This window comes from Spea bombifrons, chromosome 5 (genome assembly GCF_027358695.1).
Source record: "Spea bombifrons isolate aSpeBom1 chromosome 5, aSpeBom1.2.pri, whole genome shotgun sequence".
Classification (NCBI taxonomy): domain Eukaryota; kingdom Metazoa; phylum Chordata; class Amphibia; order Anura; family Pelobatidae; genus Spea; species Spea bombifrons.
Genome location: NC_071091.1, coordinates 14,155,863 through 14,174,111, shown reverse-complemented (window position 1 = coordinate 14,174,111; position 18,249 = coordinate 14,155,863). Strand labels below are relative to the sequence as shown.

Genomic DNA, 18,249 nt, shown 5'->3' with positions numbered 1-18,249 from the left:
AGTAATACGTCCACAACATGTTTTTAGGTAAAAGACTACGGCGTTTGATAACATGATAAATTCAAATTAATCTGATTATCTTTTTATCTTTTGGCTCTGTGTACACCACAGTATTCATAGCTAATGTGATCCTCTTTGATCATGGCTAAGCATGTCCAAAATCTCTAATCTCTCCAAGATAACCCTCTTAATCTACTTATTGCCGTCTCTTTTAATGGCTATGCTTTGCATGAACAAAAATCAATTTAGAATTCCCATGAATAACTATTAAGATACCCAACAAGAACAGCCAATATGAAACAACAGGCGCACTTTCATCTGTTGATTACCAGACTAGTATGGATGCACACCCATGGCCCATATTGAGTCTTTTAACCTCTTCAAGGATACTACAAACTATTCAATAATTTAGATAATTTATCTCAATCCACTGATTGAAATAAAATTAGCAAAGCTATGTTCTCCGTGATGTAAGAACAGTGAAACCAGCCCTTGAACCTTGCCAGGGGCTAATGGGAGGACACGTTAAGTGGTATGAATAAAAATTGGTTTTATTACCAAGGCAACCAATGGAGTGGTACTATGGAGTGGTACCGCAGTTTGGACCATTTCAATGGTTGCTCTGGTGCTATGGAGCAATTACACATATTAACATCTTGCACCAAAATCATTTTTTATATGTGAGGGTGCATAACTGAGCTGACAAAGGTGAACAGTACACGCCAGTTCCTTCACCAGCCCGGCAGCTGATTTTGGATAAGATGCACTCTGTTCAGCTTCACTCTTGGCAAGTTCCTCAGCTTGACCCTGGCTGCTGATTTGAGATACAACACACTCTGATTGTTCGACTCTGATCCTTGGCTTGGATTATTGGGTTGTTACTGTGATTTGATCTTGAGCGCCATCAAACCTCGCAGTAACTTTATTATAAGGCTGACATGCTTACTCGATAATCTACCAACTGACTGCTAATTCAAACAAGATACATTTTAAAGTGGAACTGATTAAGACCAATTCTAATAAACCTATTTATTTATGGTTTTCCTTAGGTTTACAAGACATGTAAAGGAAAATTAAAAAATGGTCTGTGATTACTGAGGTGTGCAAAGCCATAACTGAACAGTACACAGCAGGTCAACAACCGCAGATCGGACGCCCGTAGTATGTAGTGTGGCTGTAGTGCTGCTTTCCCACCTCATTTAATGAGGAAGGTAGAACAAGTTGTGTATGGTTCCCTATTAGCAAGTTTCTGAGAAAAAGACACAACATCATGGGACGATTAAAGATGGCAAATAATTTGTTTCTATGTATCTATTAATGTAAAAAAGTAATAAACGACCATTTAAAAAACATATCAAAAAATCCTTTTATTGCAACAATAGTGAAGCTCCGTTAAATATATAATTATTTACACTTTTAATATTCCACAGTTTGTGTAAAACAGAGAATGGTTGATTACTTCTTCTGAAGACGGTGTTAATGGGACTGAAGCAGAACAGTAATGAGCTTCGCTACAACCTGTACATTAAGACTGTTTCCAAGAAGTCTGTATTGCTGTTTTGTTGTTGTCTTGTCAGGAAAGCCTAAGAGGGAAAACAGATGACTATAAACACATGCAGTTTATATATTAATGTTACAAAAAGAAACTTACTACGAAAATGTACTAGACAGAAGTCTATGTTTCCCTTTCCACAACAACTGAGCCTTACAGTCTATCAAGACTTGTAGACTACAAGTAAGAACTAATCCACCCCACCAAAAATATGAATAGCGCACAATTTAAGATTTGTGGACACTATTCAAGTTTTGTTCATTCTGAAACATCAGTGTTTCACTATTTATGTTGCATCTCCGTAAACATACCAAACTGGGGGGGAAATCCATGAAGATTAGCTATTTCTTTTGGAGTAAAATATCTCATTTTTAGCGTTGAGAGCTTTGCAAGTTTCTCCTCTCCGGACAGCGTTTCCAGTGATTTGTAGACATCACCAATCTGCATTCAAAAGAAAAATCATGATGTAGAACAACTTGTAGGATAGCAGGCTAAAAAAATACAGCAGAGGGGGTTGTTAATAGATGTTGCTCGTTGTGATGGAATGCAACAGAAACACAGACGGCAGAGTTATTCTATTTATTCCGCAATGACCAGGCAGATTAATATGTCAACAAATTCCCAATACATTAATCCAGCCCAACAAGCAAAAACAGTGTTACGGAGACATTTTTTTTCACTCGGCTGCCCATTTCACCCCGGCACTTAATAGGATTGCTATTGTTCGGGAGCAATAAACCATTCAGTGACACAGACGGCCTCTGTCTGCCAAAGCCCTCCAAGCGTAAATTTACCATTTTTCAACTGTAATGAAAAGCAATTTTATCAACAAGGTAAATGATCTTTACCAGCCGGACAGGCGTTTCCACATCAAAGATTCAGAAAATACAGGGTCACTAACATGAGAGCGTCAAACCTAGCTTTCATACAATCATTCCACTTCATAAATTGATTTTGTAATTGCTCCCGTGAAGCGTTGCCTTGACAATCTGTGGTTTGGTTAAATCATGTACTGCAAAGCATGAAAAGTTGCAGGCTACTAAAGCGGAACCAAGTGCATATAAGTTTGAATTATCTAAGTTCTGTGGCATCTGAAAGCTTTATGTTTAGGCAGAAAGGAACACCATTGTTAGATTTTTGATGAGAAACAATAAAAACAAACCTCCACATCTTCTGCTGTCTGCAGAACAGAACCTGTGCCTTCCACATAATGGCCATACCTATAAAAAACAAAAGAAGCACTAAATTTAACATGCTTGTTTCAATCCTCTATATTCTAGCCCAGGATAATTGTTTTTCTTTTTCCAGAGTTCATTTCAACAACGTTGGACGTTAGCCAGTGTAGTACCTGAAAGTAGTAACAATAATGGGAGGGGAGACTAACGTTATATGCTTTCTGCAAGAGCCACACTTATTGGTGCTAGTTATGTTGGGTATATATATATATATATATATAAATATATATATATTGAGCGATCCCTGATACACTGCATCTCTATAATTCACCATCTCCTAGTTTTTTCATTCCAATCTGATGCCTACTGTTATACAGGGAACATCGGATATGATGTTTAATAGAGATTTTGGGACAATTATATATATATAAATTATGAAATCAGTGGCTTCAGGAACTCATCTGAACTCAAAACTTGAAATACTAAAGAGGACTACATACAAATGTGTGTGCTGTCACTCTAAACGACCCGGTACTTACCCTTTTGTAAAGCACGTTGAACGTCTACTTGTTGGTTGGACAATGTCCAGAATTAACGCATATCGCAGTAACAACTTTGAGGGAAGAAAATATTGGCTCATCTCAACATTTTTCTCCAGAAACTCTTTTAACATCTGAACAGAAGAATCGTTGTTCTGACTCTGCTTTCTTTCCAATTCGCCAGTGGTTTCCAGCTTGTAGAGGATGGTTCTGTCGCAGGATTGTTCCGTGAGGGTATTGCTTGTCGGATTTTCCCGATCAATATATGTTCCTTCCGAGCATTTTGCAGCCAAGGAGTGGATTGATCCAAGTGAGTTACTCCTTGGAAATTCTTCAAGTATCTAAAAGGAAAACATTGCTATTCATAAATATAAATAAGTTTATAGACATGTAAAAGTGTATTATAGACATTTAAGTGTATTGCATCATGGTTTCAAAATTAAGAATACACATTAGAAATGTTCTTTATAAATCATCCTTTAGTGATGTTCACAACTGTGATAAAAGGACAACAAAACACATAAACCTTCAATTGAACACAGTTCTGCTATATACAATGAGTATTTGTTGCTGACTAGACAGATGCAGACTGTTTGAAAACTGTTCTGGGATCTTACTTCGCTGCTGGTTTTGAAGGCAAATGGTTCATGTTGCAGCTTGGCAATCAGAAAGTACCGCAGTCTGGAATTTGGAATGCCGAGCTAGTTAAGCAAAAAACAAACAAATTAAAATGTTTTCCGGTTATAAACAGAACCAAAACCTGAAATGAACTGCTTTTTACTTTGTACAGTATATATATATTCCTATATAGTCTGCCCATTCTGCTCTGACCTCTGACCTCAACAAGGCATTTTCATCCACACAACTGCCGCTCACTGGATATTTTCTCTTTTTCGGACCATTCTCTGTAAACCCTACAGATGGTTGTGCGTGAAAATCATCAGTTTCTGATATACTCAGACCAGCCCGTCTGGCACAAACAACCATGCCACGTTCAAAGTCACTTAAATCCCCTTTCTTCTCCATTCCGATGCTCAGTTTGAACTTCAGTAAGTCGTCTTGACTACGTCTACATGCCTAAATGCATTGAGTTGCTGCCATGTGTTTGACTGATTAGCAATTTGTGTTAACAAGCAATTGGACAGGTGTACCTAATACAGAGCAAACATCATAATAAAGTTAACATTTTCATTAGGTAGAACTTGGAAATGAAGAAATTCTTTGAAATATAGTCTTCACTTACACATGTTGGGGATAAGAGAAACTCTTGGTAGTGATACCCACACATTTGCAATGTTGAGATAAGGTTGTCTCTAAAAAGGAATAAATAATTTGTTTTAATGGTTACAGGTATAACATCAGACAAGAAGCGACAATAAGTTAAACTTTACTTAGCAGAGAAATGTTGATATCCTCAAATGAGACCGTTATTGGTTAGCTTCATAATTCTCTTTATACAGTACCCAAATGGGATATTTTTAATTAGATCATCTGTCAGGTACCTGTTTGACATTTAGTAATTGGAGGCCACTCTTCAACACCCTTTACTGTCTCATTACGTTATACATGGAGTTTTCTTATCGGAAAGAATCATGACTCTTGCAGAGTAAGACGTTCCCCCAGCCAATCATATGATTTAGACTTTTTAGGCATAAAATCCCTTTTCTATCTGTTATAATCTAGACTGAACTGATTCAAGCAGAGAAGCAATTCACACATCTGTTACTGCATACTCTAATAGCATTACCTGGCTGTAGATGATTCAAATCCTTTCACATTCTCTAAAAGAATATATGAAGGAGGGTTCTTCAACCTATTACAAAAATTAAAAAAGAAACAAAACATGATGACATCACAGCAATAGCCACCTGTCCTTCCACTATATATGCTGCATCACTTCCTTACCTAACTTTTTCTCAATCATATATTATATATATAAAATGCTTTTTTCGAGGTTACCTTTATACGCATGTCACACACAGGTAAGTAATCGATGGCGGCATACAGTATGTATAGCACCATTATTATTTTTCTTGTCCACTGGCTTAATCAGTGGATAACAATGAAAAAACAATAGCAATAAGAATTTCCCTTTCTTTTCAGTTCCCTTTGTGTGGTGATGTTGGCTGCCAGCCTGGTGCTTGGCCATCATCCAAGCTGATGCACCCCCCTAAAGACATTCTAAAGATGCTATGCCATCATCTGTACCCATCACCATAAAAAACGCTGTGCCACAAGCACATCAGATAAGCACACGGACTAAATATGTAATATGGCAGAGCTCGACAAATTCCGTGTGCCAGGCCGCCTTGGGGACTAGAAATCACTGGTGCCTGGTACTCTGTATCAGTTTATTAAATGGATTGTTTTCATTAATTTATTGTCTGTTGTGATTAGAAAGCTGAATGAGGTAGACAGAAATCTGTAATAATGATGTAATGTGCTATCAAATCTGCGTGAAGTGGTTTCATTACTCTTATTTTCTCTTGTAGTCTCCGGAGTGGAAATGCCCCCCACCTCCAGCATATCAGTAACTGTGACTGGTGGACCACCAGAAGAGGGCCTTATGTGGAGATGGCCGTGGAGCCTCTGGCAGCTCTGCGTGTTGGGGACTGAGCTGTACATAGCATACAGACAGCATGTACTCAATAATGATATTTCTGTCCCCACGTGGAAGCAGCGTGCTAAGTAATAAACTTGTTAATGGCTGTAGAATGCAGACTGCTGATATGCAAAACTCTCTTAAAGAAACTGTACCGGAGACTTCAGTACACCTTACTCATGGAGTAGCTCCACTAGATCAGAGTCCTCCTTTCTTTGTTATCTGACCAGAATTGTCTCTGATACATATAAAGAGCCTGTCTGAACTAATAGCTAATGCTATGTGGGTCTCTCTATACGGTACAATATTCTGTTTTAAGGCAAGGTACAAACATTTTTAATGGCCAAATCCTTTGAGGTACGAACTTTTCAGTATGCTGCCCACACTCGTGGCATTCTGTGCGGACACGCATGACACGCCAAACGTAGTTTGCTATGGATGAGATCACATGCATGACGGAAAGGTAACAAATCCTTTCTTGTCTTTGCAAATACTTCACTTTCTATTACATCATAAGCCATATGTACACCAAGGTGAATGATAGGAACCTGTCAGAAAAAGTGACCTTTACACCCAGAAAATATTTTTACTACATATAGATTAGTGAGAACAATCCATATACCGGGGTAATTGAGTTCCAGGGCAATTTTTATGACTCAGTGATGAAACCAGGGAACTTCAAACACTATGTACTTGTATGTAAAGCATGATTACGATGGTATATAATAACGATTAGAATCAAATTGCACAATATGTAGCTGTCAGTGTTATCTCTTTGACTGAAATGGTAAGATCAGATTTTTCTCAAATAGAAGATTTATTTTAGATAATAAATATTTTTGTCATCATTAAGCTAAAACCAGATGTAGTTTAATTAAATTAATTTGTAAATGATAGGATGTTAAATTATTCACTGATATGAATGGCACACTAATCCCCGGGCAGCATATATCCTGTTATTTGGATAAAAATGGATACATTTATTTTTAAAATCACGCTACCTTGGGAGGAGGTCCAGAAGATAGAGGAAACTCTTTGCTCTTGGGTCAGAAACATCACCTTGTAGGCCTATTCTGAAAGTCAATAAATATATAAATTATTGATGGATGAGTTCTGTTTGACAAGTAATAGGGAGCTCTTGGATTCTGCATATTCAAAAGCTTTGCATTATGAAGTAAGTAGTGATTCCAGTTTCAGAAACCTACCGTGTAAAAGGCTGGCAGGGAGGACTCATCAAGATCATGTCAAAGGACAAGGCATCAAACTCCTTCAGAGATATTCCCTAGCACACAGAAAGCATTTGCATTACAACGTGAAATTATCCTACTAATTAATTAGTAGCGAATTCTACTAATGAATGAATTACTAAGTCTAAACTACTGTTCAAAAGTTTGGGGTCCTTGTCCATTAAAACAATATGGAATGGATCAGAAATCCAGCGCAGACGGTGATAATGTTGTAAATGACTATTGTAGCTGGAAATGGATGATTTTTAATGGAATATCTTCATAGGCGTACAGAGGCAATTTATCACTCCCATCACTAATCCAAGTTTAAGTTTAAAAAGGCTAATTGATCGTTAGAAAACCCTTTTGTAATCATCCTACAGCTAGAAATTTCCGTGTTTATTCATGAAAACAGATAAGTGAACCCAAACTTTTTCATAATAACTTTAACAATAATATGGAAAACGGCAAATTTGGAATAAACACTTTTCATTGGTTTAAAATTGCAGTCAAATACACAGTCATGAACTGCTGAAATTAGTTTTATTTTCCCCAATCCCCATCCATATGCAATATTTGTTCCATAAAGGGAAATTTAAGAATGCCTGTAAACCCTACATGAGGTTTCATAGACCCTGGGTGGATTTTGAGGTGCGGTTTTATTGAGTGGTCCCCCACAGATCAAATCAATATTTTGCTTTAAAAACGTATGTTTCTCCAAATGTTTAATTTTCACATTTATCTGCCACTCTTGGGTTTGACATAATCAGTGTCCTTGCAAGATAAAAATCCATCTAAAGTGATGTGACATTTTCTGTGTATTAAATGCTGTCAAATATGTTTTCATTGTTACTCCTTCATTAATAAAAAATACTTATAAAGAACTGTTTCCAGACAAACAGCCGTAATAATAAAAACAATGAATCCAGGTGTCATTATATAAGCAGTAAAAGAGTGACTTATAACTGCTTCAAAATTACTGGAAACCAATGTTTATGCTATCAAGTAAAGGATATGTCCATTACACAATACCACGGTCTGCTATAAAATGATGATGTGTCCATAAACGTAATTAAATGATTAGACAACAAATAAATACTGATATGACAAGTCTACGTGTCAGATCGGACAAAGTAGGCAATGATATAGTAAGCAAATGTGTTCCTAGCATGGTGGCAAATGGATACGAAACATTGGATTTCCAGACCAGGTCTTTGTCTAATTGCCTCCTTTCTCCTTGCTTCTGTACTATAGCTCCGTTCCTAGAGTGGGGGGGGGCATCATTTTTTATTTCAGCCTCCATGCCTGATATCTGTGTCAGTTCTGGATAGGATATTGCTTTTCTCTCTCACTGTTCCAAGGGGCAACTTGAACTTTAGAGAGTCTCGTCACTTCGTACATTAGGCTTCATAAAGGACTCGAAATAAAGCTCTTTAAAATGCTCACAAACTTGTGCAAAAAGCCTTGATTAGCAGAATTCTGTGCTCTGAGACCCATTCAGCCCCATTATGTCTTATCCATATCTAGACTCCTTCCTTACTCCCTGCAGGATGGACACCCAAGGATATTATGTTCCAGTGATATTAGAGCCCCCTGCCATCAGCCCACAAATATTTTCTGAATCTTCACACTGCCCCAAAGGCAATACAATAATGAAATGGGAATAAAGCAATGATTTGCTTTACAAGTTGCCAGACCTACAATACATCTACTGAACCAAACCAAATCTGTAGAACCTGTTTATTGCAAAACATGTGTATTTGGTGTTTTTATTCAGTAATGTACTGTATTTGCTCAAATATAAGACCTGTTTTTTTACCTTTCCACCATAGAAGCCCCAGCAGAAGTACCAGCAGCAATGGAGGTTGTCTGCGCGCATCACACAGACGTTCACCGGCTGCCCCCACTAGACACCAGGGAGTCTGCAGATGCATTGGTAAGTCATGGGGGAGTAGAGTGGCATATAGGGGGGTATAAGGCACAACAGGGAGGCAGAGTGGCAAATGGGGGGTATAAAGCACAACAGGGAGGCAGAGTGGCAAATGGTGGATATAAGGCATATCTGGGTGCAGAATGGCATATAGGGGGTATACGGCATATCAGGGAGTCAGAGTGGCATATCAGGGGGTATAAGGCATATCAGGGGGCAGAGTGGTAAATAGGGGGTAGAAGGCATATCAGGGAGGCAGAGTGGCAAGTCTGGGGTCAGATGTGCATAACTGGGGGGCAAATAAAAAGAAATAAAAACAAGAAATTCATTTTTTTCAATCATAGTTTTTATAAAATATGAAAAAATAGTTAACATGTGAATTAATATTTACTAGCAAAACTTTTTTCCTATAGGGAAGTCTTATATTCAGGTTTTTTCTTTTTTCCAAATTAACATTCAAATTTTGGGGGGTCTTCTCATAATCAGAGTCATCTTATAATCGAGCAAATACGGTATTTATTGTTTGGTACGGTATCCCTTACAACCATGTTTCTACTAATACAATGTTTCTAAAGCCTTAAAGTGATTTAAGGTAACACGTTTACCTTTTTATCTAATCAACCTTCCGAAGAATGTCATAAAAACGTCCCTCTGTCCCCTTCTTCTCCTCGTTGGGTGAAACCACTACAGATCATGCGGCATTGTAGGATCCTAGCAAAAGAGCCGCGGTACATTACAGGACGTTATTCATGTCATTTTGCCCCCAAAAAACCTTCTTTATCTGCAGATCTGGGGGCTGTGATATTTTGGGAGACTTCCCTGCACAATCACTAAACAATTCTTTATGGCGACGCTAATGAAGTCCATTCCTCCATAGACTTTCATTAGGCACTGTGTTCAGATGGATGAGCCATTCTATTCTTTGCTACAGGTAGTTTGGGCCAGGGGCGGGCTGGGCCGGGGGGCAGGGGGGCAATTGCCCCCCAGGCCGCCCTAAATCCGGGCCGGTGGGCCGGACAGACGACCGGCAGACAGGCATTCAATGCGGCTGCGGCCGCAAAGTTAAAAGCTAAGCGGCCGCGAGCAGGATTGAATGCGGCCGTCATGCGTACCTGGCGGGGGAGGGAGGGGGGCGGTCTGCCCCGGCTGCCGCTCATCTGAGGGCTGCCACCATGCCGGCACGCCTTCAGAAACGGTGCGAACGGCAACTGTGTCTGTGCGCCGGGACTTGATGTCAAATCCCGGCGCACAACACTGAAGCCCCGCCCACCGTCTCAGTGCACAGGACAGGAAGAAGAAGAAGTAGAAGTAGAAGAAGAAGAGGAGGAAGAGGAAAAGTGAGAGTGAAAGAAGAAAAGGTAGGAGAGAGTTGATTAGTAAGTGTGTGAGAGTGATGGGTGTTATGCTGAATGTAAGTGTGTGAGAGTGATGGGTGTTATGCTAAATGTAAGTGTGTGAGAGTGATGGGTGTTATGCTGAATGTAAGTGTGTGAGAGTGATGGGTGTTATGCTGAATGTAAGTGTGTGAGAGTGATGGGTGTTATGCTGAATGTAAGTGTGTGAGAGTGATGGGTGTTATGCTGAATGTAAGTGTGTAAGAGTAATGGGTGTTATGCTGAATGTAAGTGTGTGAGAGTGATGGGTGTTATTCTGAATGTAAGTGTGTGAGAGTGATGGGTGTTATGCTGAATGTAAGTGTGTGAGAGTGATGGGAGTTATGCTGAATGTTTGTGAATGAGGGTTTCAGATAGCATGGATGTGTAAGTGTTGGGGGATAGCGTGGCATAGGGAGTCCGTAATCACATTCCTTTCATGCCCAGATTCCAGCATGAAGTGGCTGCCTAGGCATGATAGGAGTGTGATTGCTGTTATAAATTATTTTTTGGTCCAACTTCGGTGTGTTAACACTTTTATTGGACAGAATAATTCAATGACAGTATTAATATATATATATATTTATATATATAATTGCAAACAGCAATCACACTCCTATCATGCTAAGTCAGCCAGCACATGCTAGAACCTGGACATGATAGGATTGTGATTGTTGTTATATATATGTATATATATATATATATGTGTGTGTGTGTGTGTGTTAATATTATTGTTGATTTTTTTGTCTAATTTTGGTGTTACTTTTAATAAAGTATTTTAAAGTTTTTTTTTGTTTTTTTTTTCAGTTTTGGCCAAGTGAATGCTGAATTTTCATTTCGGTGCATCCCTACTATATACTATGCCAGTCACTAAAGTGGTAAGCCTACACCACATCAATGTTTGGCTTAGTATATAGTGATAGGGGTTGTCAGTGTCTGGCTCAGTGTATAGGCACACATTGACGGTGGTGCTGCGTAATCCCTAAGTATATAATGATAACAGTTATGCTGTACCCCTGTCAATGTTTGCCTAACCATAGAAACTATGCAGTGTGTGTGTGTGGGGGGGGGTGCCACATACAGGGTCTGCCACAGGTGCCAAATACTCTAGGTACGCCCCTGCATCATGCGGCTGTCAGACCCAACGGCCATGCCTCAGCTCCTCTTCGTCTTAAAAGTGGTGTGATGAAGAGCTGAGGCATGCGGTGTGTGCACGCCGGCCACTTTAATTTCATTAGGCGCTGGTGGAGTGACTGCCGCACGACGGCCGCTTTCAATGTCGCTCGCAGCCGCTTTGATGGTGCAATGGGCCAGTTGACTAGACTTGCCCCCCAGGCCTTAGGCTGCCAGCCCTCCCCTGGTTTGGGCTAAGATCACATACAAATAACTAATATGCAGCATTCTGAACACATCATATAACCCAAAAGCTAGGAAAAAAAGAAAAGCACAATCATTTTGTAAACCTAACTTAAATCTGTATTATAATGAATTCTAATTAGTTTTAGGACAATTCTCCCGTTCTGATAATCCAAGAAATGTAATAGTTAACACATTTTGGTTTTACTGCAGTAACTTTGCTGACTTGTCATGTAACCTTTGTACTATAATGAAGGGCATTGTTAATGAAATTCATTCCTGAAAACATGTGCGAGGACTACATAGGAAACGACACAAATAATGACACACTGTGCATGTTCTATAAACATATTCTAAAACACACGTATTTGCATCACATCATGTCATATTAACACACGTTTCATCCCAAGACTCTGCTGATTTCATATCGGATCAAATATTTCATATTAGGGACCTAACTACGCATTACGCAGAATCTAAGCGAGTTTCTCCTTCAAGAAGGGCCAGGTTGGTATTAAAATGGAGAGAAGACAGTTTTTTGTTTCGGCTCACCTGCAAACTCAGCCAGCGTTTATTAATGCAGTAAAATCTGTTTGTACTGATTTCCAAATTAATTCTCATACCATTATCATCATCATCATCAAAGTATTTAACACTAAATCTTTGTAGGTTTAATGATTTGCTAAGCATAACTCAAATCCTTATCTATTTCATCCATTGCTTGTCATAAATATATTACAGGAGCATGCCATGGGCTTGTGGGCCAAATTACAGTGTGTACGTGCCTAATATTATGGCAGACAGTGCAAACTTTTATAGTATAATACGCTGTAAATTCAGTATGTTCCCATTTCAAATAAGCAAATGCCACATACCTCCAGATATGCCACTCTGCCCTCCCCACATATGCCTTATATCAGGGCTTGACATTTTTTTTTAAATCTAGGAGCCAGCTAAAAAAGTTAGGAGCCAAGACTTTTTTTTGCCCTACACTCACACTTTGCCCCAGCACTCACGCTTTGCCCCAGCACTCATGGTCTCACACTTTGCCCCAGCACTCACACTTTGCCCCAGCACTTTGCCCACACTAAAAAGCACCAGTGCATATTTTTAATTACCATTAATTAATCCCATTGATTAACTCTGTCCCCAGTTTCCATAGGCATCTTTGTCACTAAATAGCTTCCCATAGTCCCATGTTTAGTGACAAAGATGCCTATGGGAAACTGGGGACAGAGTTTGCCTTTGCCCCCAGTCTCCCATAGGCATCTTTGTCACTAAACATGGGACTATGGGAAACTATTTAGTAACAAAGATGCCTATAGGAAATTGGGGACAGAGTTTGCCTTTGCCCCAGTCTCCCATAGGCATCTTTGTCCCAGCCTCCCACTGCCAAGCATGCCCCCAGTTACTTCCACTTACCTGACCCCGATGTGCACTCTGTTGGATTCCCGCTGCTGCTGCCGGCGGCTCCACCCATCCTCCTCACTAAACGGGGCTGGCACCGCCCACAAAGGTCATTGAGCAGCGCTGGTGCCGCCCGCAAAAGTAATTGAGCGGCGCCGGCTGACTCACTTCTATTTTGAATCGTCAGGGGAGGCGTTTTAAGAAGCCGTCCCCGTTGATCTGAAATAGAATTGAGTCAGCTGGCCAGCGCGACTCAGTGACCTTCGTGGGCGGTGACAGCCCAGTTCAGTGAGGAGGGTGGGCGGAGCCGCTGGCAGCAGCGGGGTTGTCTGCATCGCACAGACACCCGCTGCTGCCGGAAAGGAGGATCCAAGTCCCCTGCAATGCCGCGGGGGATCTGGATCCAAAACTCAATTACAGGTTTGGCTCACAAACACCTAGGCGCCAGGAGAAAATTATCAGTCGCCATGGCGACCTGGTGCCTGGGATTTGTCGAGCCCTGCCTTATATACCCTATATGCCTTATACCCCCTGATATGCCCCTGTGCCCCGATATGCCTTATACCCCCAAATATGTCACTCCGTCCTCCCCAGATATCCCATAGTGCCCTCGTAGATTCACAGCCTCGTTCACAGCACACTGAAACAATACTTTTGTTTATTAATACCCCTGTATTAACCCATCACTCCATTAACCATTACTGCCCCTAAATTAACCCCCACTTCCCCTAACTTTTAGCAGCCCAAATATTAATTTTATACTCACAGTAGCCGTGTGGATGCCAATGGGCGGGGCCAATAGGCAGTGACTGCAGGGAGGGACTGGGAGAAAGGAAGGGGCTGGTAAAACTTTTTTCCTTTGGGGTCGTCTTATATTCAGGCTTTTTCTTTTTTTCCTAAGTTAATATTCAGATTTGGGGGGTCGTCTTATAATCAGGGTCGTCTTATAATCGAGCAAATACGGTAATCGATAATGAAATTCGTTGGCAACGACTTTCATTATCGATTATATCAATTAGTTGTTGCAGCCCTAATTGGTCTTTTCCATTAATTAGGAAAAAAATTTGTAAGAATTATTCAGCCCAGGTCTATAGTTATATAAACAATTTAGCTTTAAATGATATGCTATAACTTTGCTACTGTTCATTTAATGCTTCTATAAGAACATCGAAGAAGTGTTAAACGTGCAATCGAACAATGAAGCAAATCACATTTTGAGAACACCTTGTGCTTTTACTTTAGACTCCTGAGTGCCACTCAGAGGAGCAACACTCTTCTGTCACTCACTCATAATCCTTATCTACAGGACATTCCATGCACAATAAAAAGCATCCTATAACTAACCGTATCAGTCGTATCTTTTACCTATAAAAGCAGCTTCACAGGGAAGTGGACATGTTTGACTTGTTTTCTTGTTAACGTGGTAAGTCATCCTGGTCCAGAAGGTCTAAAGCATTTCTATAAGCGCATATAACTTGCATCTCGGGAGAAGATTCCAATGGACCTTTACTGCGGTTTAGTAACTTCTCTTGCAGACCTCATCTTAGTAGGGATAGATTCTGTTGTAGTAAGTCCTAACTGGGACATTTTAACAGCTGTCCCATTGCTATACCAATGTTGTTGATTCAATGGTGTGTGAGAAGTTAACAAATAGGTGCACAAAGTAAACGAGGAGACTATTAAATTCTAAATATTAACTCACCTCGATGGCCTTTGCCCACAGTGGTGTGTTTGGAAAATTATATTTGTAGACTTCATTGGCAATAGTATTGACATCCACAGCGGCAATAACCTCAGCAGATACGGCACTCTCTGGAACAAAAAATACACAATCATTCAACAGAACATCTAATAAGCAGTAAATACAACAATGCTATAGTTACTAAGGTTGGAAACAATACACGTTATCAACATCAGCCTATACAATATAATTTAATGGATTTAGATGAAGGTAAACAAATTACAGGTAATCTATAGCTTTTAGAAGAGTTTGGGACCAGATTGATACTAACAGAAAGTCCTCCACTCAATAAGGAGCACAACCTCAATGGTAACTATGGGGTCTATTCAACTAGGTGCTGAGTTGGCCTAAGAAAAGCCTACAGGTAAACATTTCATGGGCCGTTCATTAACTGTCTGATAGATCAGCAAAGTCCGCTTAGTGATACTTAAAGCGTTTCCAGCTTTGCAGTTTGAAATGTGCAGAGTGTGCCGCGGTACATTTTATTTATAGCACCCGCAGATTTCACAGCATTTGGAATGGTGAATTCCCACAGAACTCTCACCTCTGCCATCTATGAGATCTCTGTAGTCTTCTGTGAGTAAACCCTGACCTACAGCCGGCTAAGCCCATGCTTCTGTGAATGCATCTTAAGAATCCTTATTAATATGGCATCATTGTGAAGTACAGGAAAGTTACTGTTATATGCCTTTGCTCTACACAATACTATTCATGCCGCATACTGTAGATTCTTTGGTATTATGGACAAGTGCGCATGCACAGACATCCAGGGTGGCTGACCGACTTGGTTCAAGGAAGCTGTGACATCAGAAGGTATTATGGGATATTTATCACAATAAAGCAAACGTGCATTTCCGAGGGGCTCTTCTAACCATTAGTCACCTCTATAAGATCCTCCAGCAGCTCTCCATGAAAGTGTTCAGAAACTGCTTTCCACGAATCCACAGGGTGACGCGTCGTGTAACAGACAGATACACCTGACACAGGTGCGTTTACACTGACCCCTAGTGTGTGTATGGATAGCTCTCAGCGACAGGGTTACCCCAGGGTTTGTGTGTTTTCTAATTGCAAAGTAAAGGTAATTTCTGTTTTAACCCAAAGAGAAAGAAACAGACACTCATAACCCGCGTTAGTGACATCTGCTTCATCTATTTAGTCTTTTTATAATTCCTCAACGCCCATCGTCTGTCACTATAATAAATTCAGTCAGGTGGCTTTTTCATTTACTCAGCACCTTCTCTGTGTTACTAACATATGGTTATATTATATATATATATATATATATACACACACACACACACACATACACGTAGTACCATCACATAACAATTTGGATTTACAGAAACAAAAGATGAGAATGGAAAAAACTAGGGATAAATGACAGACTGAGAAGAAATTAATCCAGGCATGTAAGATATCAATTTCCTGAGGTCTTCTAGGTGTGTGCAAATAGGTGTACCCTATTTTTAAGGTACAGGGTAAGATAACTTGAGGGTGGGTGTATAAGTCAAACAGCCTCCCAGCAGAAGTGGTAGAGGCTATAACATTATGGGAATGTAAAGCTGCATGGGATAGACATAAAGCTTCTCTGAATCTAACATAACAACAAGGACTGATTAAGGCCTTTACATGAGGAACAATGGGCAGACTGGACGGACCGAACAGTCATCCTCAGATTCAGAATGGATAACTGCTAAGACGGTAGGAAGGGGGTCATTTTAAAGTAATTTGGGCAAAATGGATACATATATTAGGTAACAGAAAAACATTTTACATCACAGCACAAGATACAATGGATTACAGAGAGAAACTAAAAGCTATCCATAAATAGAAAGAAACATGCGCGGATTATTAGATAATTACAACACAATTTAACTGAATATGACTTGTCTCTGTGCCAAAGCACATCTAATTGTCTATTTACACAAAAAAACATAGACGTTGTGTTTTTAACATTTATAATTGCAAACAAATGTGTATATTTCTACATAAACACCCCATGGGATCTGCCATTTAACGTCAAATACCATTAAACCCCCCAATATTAAACAAAATATTAAAGAACAGATCCCGCTATGATACAAGAACACTCATGTTTCTATGTCAGATTGTTATATTATATATTACTTGTTATGTCCTCTTTAACCATTGTACAGCACCGTGGAATATGGTGGTGCTATATAAAACAATAATAATAACAACAATGTGACTGGGCAATATGAGTAGATGAGAATAAGATCATCCCACATAAAGGTTATACGCCTGGCAAAATTCACTTATCATTCTGTGTCCCTCCAGATAGTATTGCATGGGGCAGGTCCTGGATTGAAATGCATGAAATCAGGTCCGTGGGATTGTGGTCCCAAATCCCGCCAAGCTGGGGGTGTTATATACAGCGATGGACTAAACTTTCTACATGGCTTTTTATAGCTCTTATAAAAGTTGTTTATCATTTTTAAGGCATCCATGAAATAGGCCTTAAATGACATTCAACTCTCCTGGCCTAAATCAAGTATCCTTATCATCATAAAGCACGTCTTTCACACGATGGAATACCCACCCTGCTACTTCTCCGATGCTTTTCACTGTATCACCCTTGGTAAGATTGCTTTATGAACCTACATTCAGTGACCCAAAGGAAATGATGTCACTAGCGAGGTTTTTCTTTATGAAATGCCAGGAACAAGCATAACATAAAATATAAGCCGACGGAGCAATGCGGGCCAGTGGCCCACTGGCATTTACCCAGTGTGCCAAATGACCAGTCCGGGGCTGGTTACTTTATTAATAGATAGCGCACTTATGGATTGGACTACTGCACTGGTTGCTATGGTGATGGGACCACTTTTGCACTGCAGATGATCTATTCTAATATCTCTACAACATATGACAGCAAATCCCCAATAACAAGCTTTGTAACACAATGTCAGTCAGAGCCCTATAATTAAGCAGCAGTAATCTTGCAGACACGTATTGCTACTAAACCCTCTCCGTACCAGAGCCCATGCAACCTGTGAAGCACTGGTCCCTGTGGTACTGAAAGGGTTACACATGCAGTAATGGCGGCTCCGGTGCTGCTGTTACCTGCCAGGCCGCAGTGCATGCCTCCGATGCCGCTATACAGCTCCAGCACCCGCAGAGGAGCCATCACTTCATGCAGTTCCCCTGTCTGTCATGAGCCGCATACACAGAGCTGCGCATCACTTCTTCCCCTCGGCAGAAACTGGAGCCGAGCGCCACAGTTCCGCGTGACAAGCGTTCCTACCCACTGGTCAGAGACAGAGACTCGGTGCAGGGTTTACAGTGACTGTATCATAGTAGTCAAGAAATAGAACTGGAAAGGGTTTA

General features: G+C 40.2%; 1 protein-coding gene across 1 annotated transcript; it reads right to left on the bottom strand.

Moving 5' to 3' along the window:
* Nucleotides 1-1,347: 1,347 nt before the first annotated feature.
* TRDMT1 (tRNA aspartic acid methyltransferase 1) lies at nt 1,348-18,067 on the bottom strand. Its single transcript, XM_053467710.1, has 11 exons — nt 17,986-18,067; nt 14,863-14,972; nt 7,074-7,150; nt 6,870-6,941; nt 5,014-5,079; nt 4,510-4,579; nt 3,884-3,967; nt 3,267-3,607; nt 2,715-2,772; nt 1,864-1,993; nt 1,348-1,583 (listed from the first exon to the last, which is right to left on the bottom strand). The coding sequence occupies exons 1-11, from the start codon at nt 18,047-18,049 to the stop codon at nt 1,477-1,479; spliced, it is 1,179 nt and encodes a 392-aa protein (XP_053323685.1). The 5' UTR covers nt 18,050-18,067; the 3' UTR covers nt 1,348-1,476.
* Nucleotides 18,068-18,249: the final 182 nt, after the last annotated feature.

Coding starts and splice junctions, on each gene's coding strand:
- TRDMT1 (XM_053467710.1), bottom strand. CDS start 18,049: ATGGCTCCTCTGCGGGTGCTGGAGCTGTATAGCGGCATCGGAGGCATG. Junction 6,942..7,073: donor CCCTGCCAGCCTTTTACACG/GTAGGTTTCTGA, acceptor ATTGACTTTCAG/AATAGGCCTACAAGGTGATG. Junction 1,994..2,714: donor AGACAGCAGAAGATGTGGAG/GTTTGTTTTTAT, acceptor TTTTGAATGCAG/ATTGGTGATGTCTACAAATC.